Source organism: Octodon degus, unplaced genomic scaffold (assembly GCF_000260255.1).
Source record: "Octodon degus isolate 3935 unplaced genomic scaffold, OctDeg1.0 scaffold00219, whole genome shotgun sequence".
NCBI lineage: Eukaryota > Metazoa > Chordata > Mammalia > Rodentia > Octodontidae > Octodon > Octodon degus.
This window is the reverse complement of record NW_004524795.1, coordinates 1,263,673-1,264,982: the sequence shown is the minus strand read 5'-3', so window position 1 is coordinate 1,264,982 and position 1,310 is coordinate 1,263,673. Positions and strand designations below refer to the sequence as shown.

Below are 1,310 nucleotides of genomic sequence, written 5' to 3'. Positions count from 1 at the left end.
GCAATAATTTATATTCAAGGCTAGTAGTTTGGTATAATAAAATGGCCTGCATGCATTTTTTAAAGACCTAATTCCAGTTTCAGGAGCCTGAAAAAAAAATAAGACTGGAGCCTGGCATTTTTAATAGTAGCTCTAAAATGCGTAGCTTTCCAGAAAATTCAGAAACAGATGTTACTTATCCTTAACATCTGTAAGCTCAAGAAGCCTAAATTGAGCTGGGTATGATGCAACATGGCTGTAATCCCATCATAAGGGAAGGTGAGATAGAAAGTTTGATTTCCACCTGGGTAACTTGGCAAGACCCTGTCTCAAAATAAAAAATAAAGAGGGAGTGATGAGTACAAAAATGCTGGGCTCAATATCCAGTACTATTCCCCCCAAAAAACTCAAACAGGAGAATTAATACAACGTAAAAATTTTAAATATTTCTTTAGTTTTTTTTTTTTAACTTTTAATAGAATGAACCAAGTTTAAGTAAAAAGAGGACCTACTGACCTAAGAATCTAGGAATTTTGACATTTTTTTTCCTCACCAATGCATTCTTATTCACAGGAGGAACAATCCAACGTCAACCTCTCCAAGTTCCGCAAGCTCCAGCACGAGCTGGAGGAAGCTGAGGAACGGGCTGACATTGCTGAGTCCCAGGTTAACAAACTACGGGTGAAGAGCCGGGAGGTTCACACAAAAATTATAAGTGAAGAATAATCCATCAATATGCAGGAAAGTGACCAAAGACATACACAAAATGTGAAAATCTTTGTCACTCTTATTTTCTATTTATGACTTTTGGAGATAAAAAATTTATCTACCAAGAATTTATGAGTCTCTTTATTCCCCCTCCATACCAAGTTATCCTTTTATATACTGAGAAAATATTTTGCTTACATTTTATGTAAAAGTACTTAATCACCAGAACTAAACCATGATAGAGAACAATTAGGCCAAGTCCAGTAAGTAGCAGACACCACTCCTGTGGGAAACAGATGAAGACTAGCAGTATATCATAGACACAGAACATAACTATGTCTATAAACATGACACAGTTATGAACATAACATAAAAAGATACAAGATGTACATAGAGATATAAGATGTATATAGAGTGATCTTAGAAAAATACTTCTGAAATAAATATATAAGATGAGATTAATGATAGACTGCACATTATAAAAATTATTTACAAACTTAAATGAATATAACATTAAAAATTGTCTAAAATAAACATGAAGAAGTTTACATATCAGTCATATAATAGTTCACTCTGTGCCAAAATCAAGAAACTTATATTCATATAATTAGAATTCTCAAAGT

At 33.1% G+C, this 1,310-nt stretch overlaps 1 protein-coding gene across 1 annotated transcript in view; it reads left to right on the top strand.

Annotated features, from left to right (window-relative positions):
• Positions 1–815, top strand: part of LOC101587542 (myosin-1) — a 24,604-nt gene extending 23,789 nt beyond the window's left edge. Inside the window, exon 40 of the mRNA XM_004645178.3 lies at positions 553–815. Coding sequence (XP_004645235.1) covers positions 553–705 — 153 coding nt within the window. The 3' untranslated portion in view covers positions 706–815. The remainder of the gene's footprint in view (positions 1–552) is intronic.
• Positions 816–1,310: the final 495 nt, after the last annotated feature.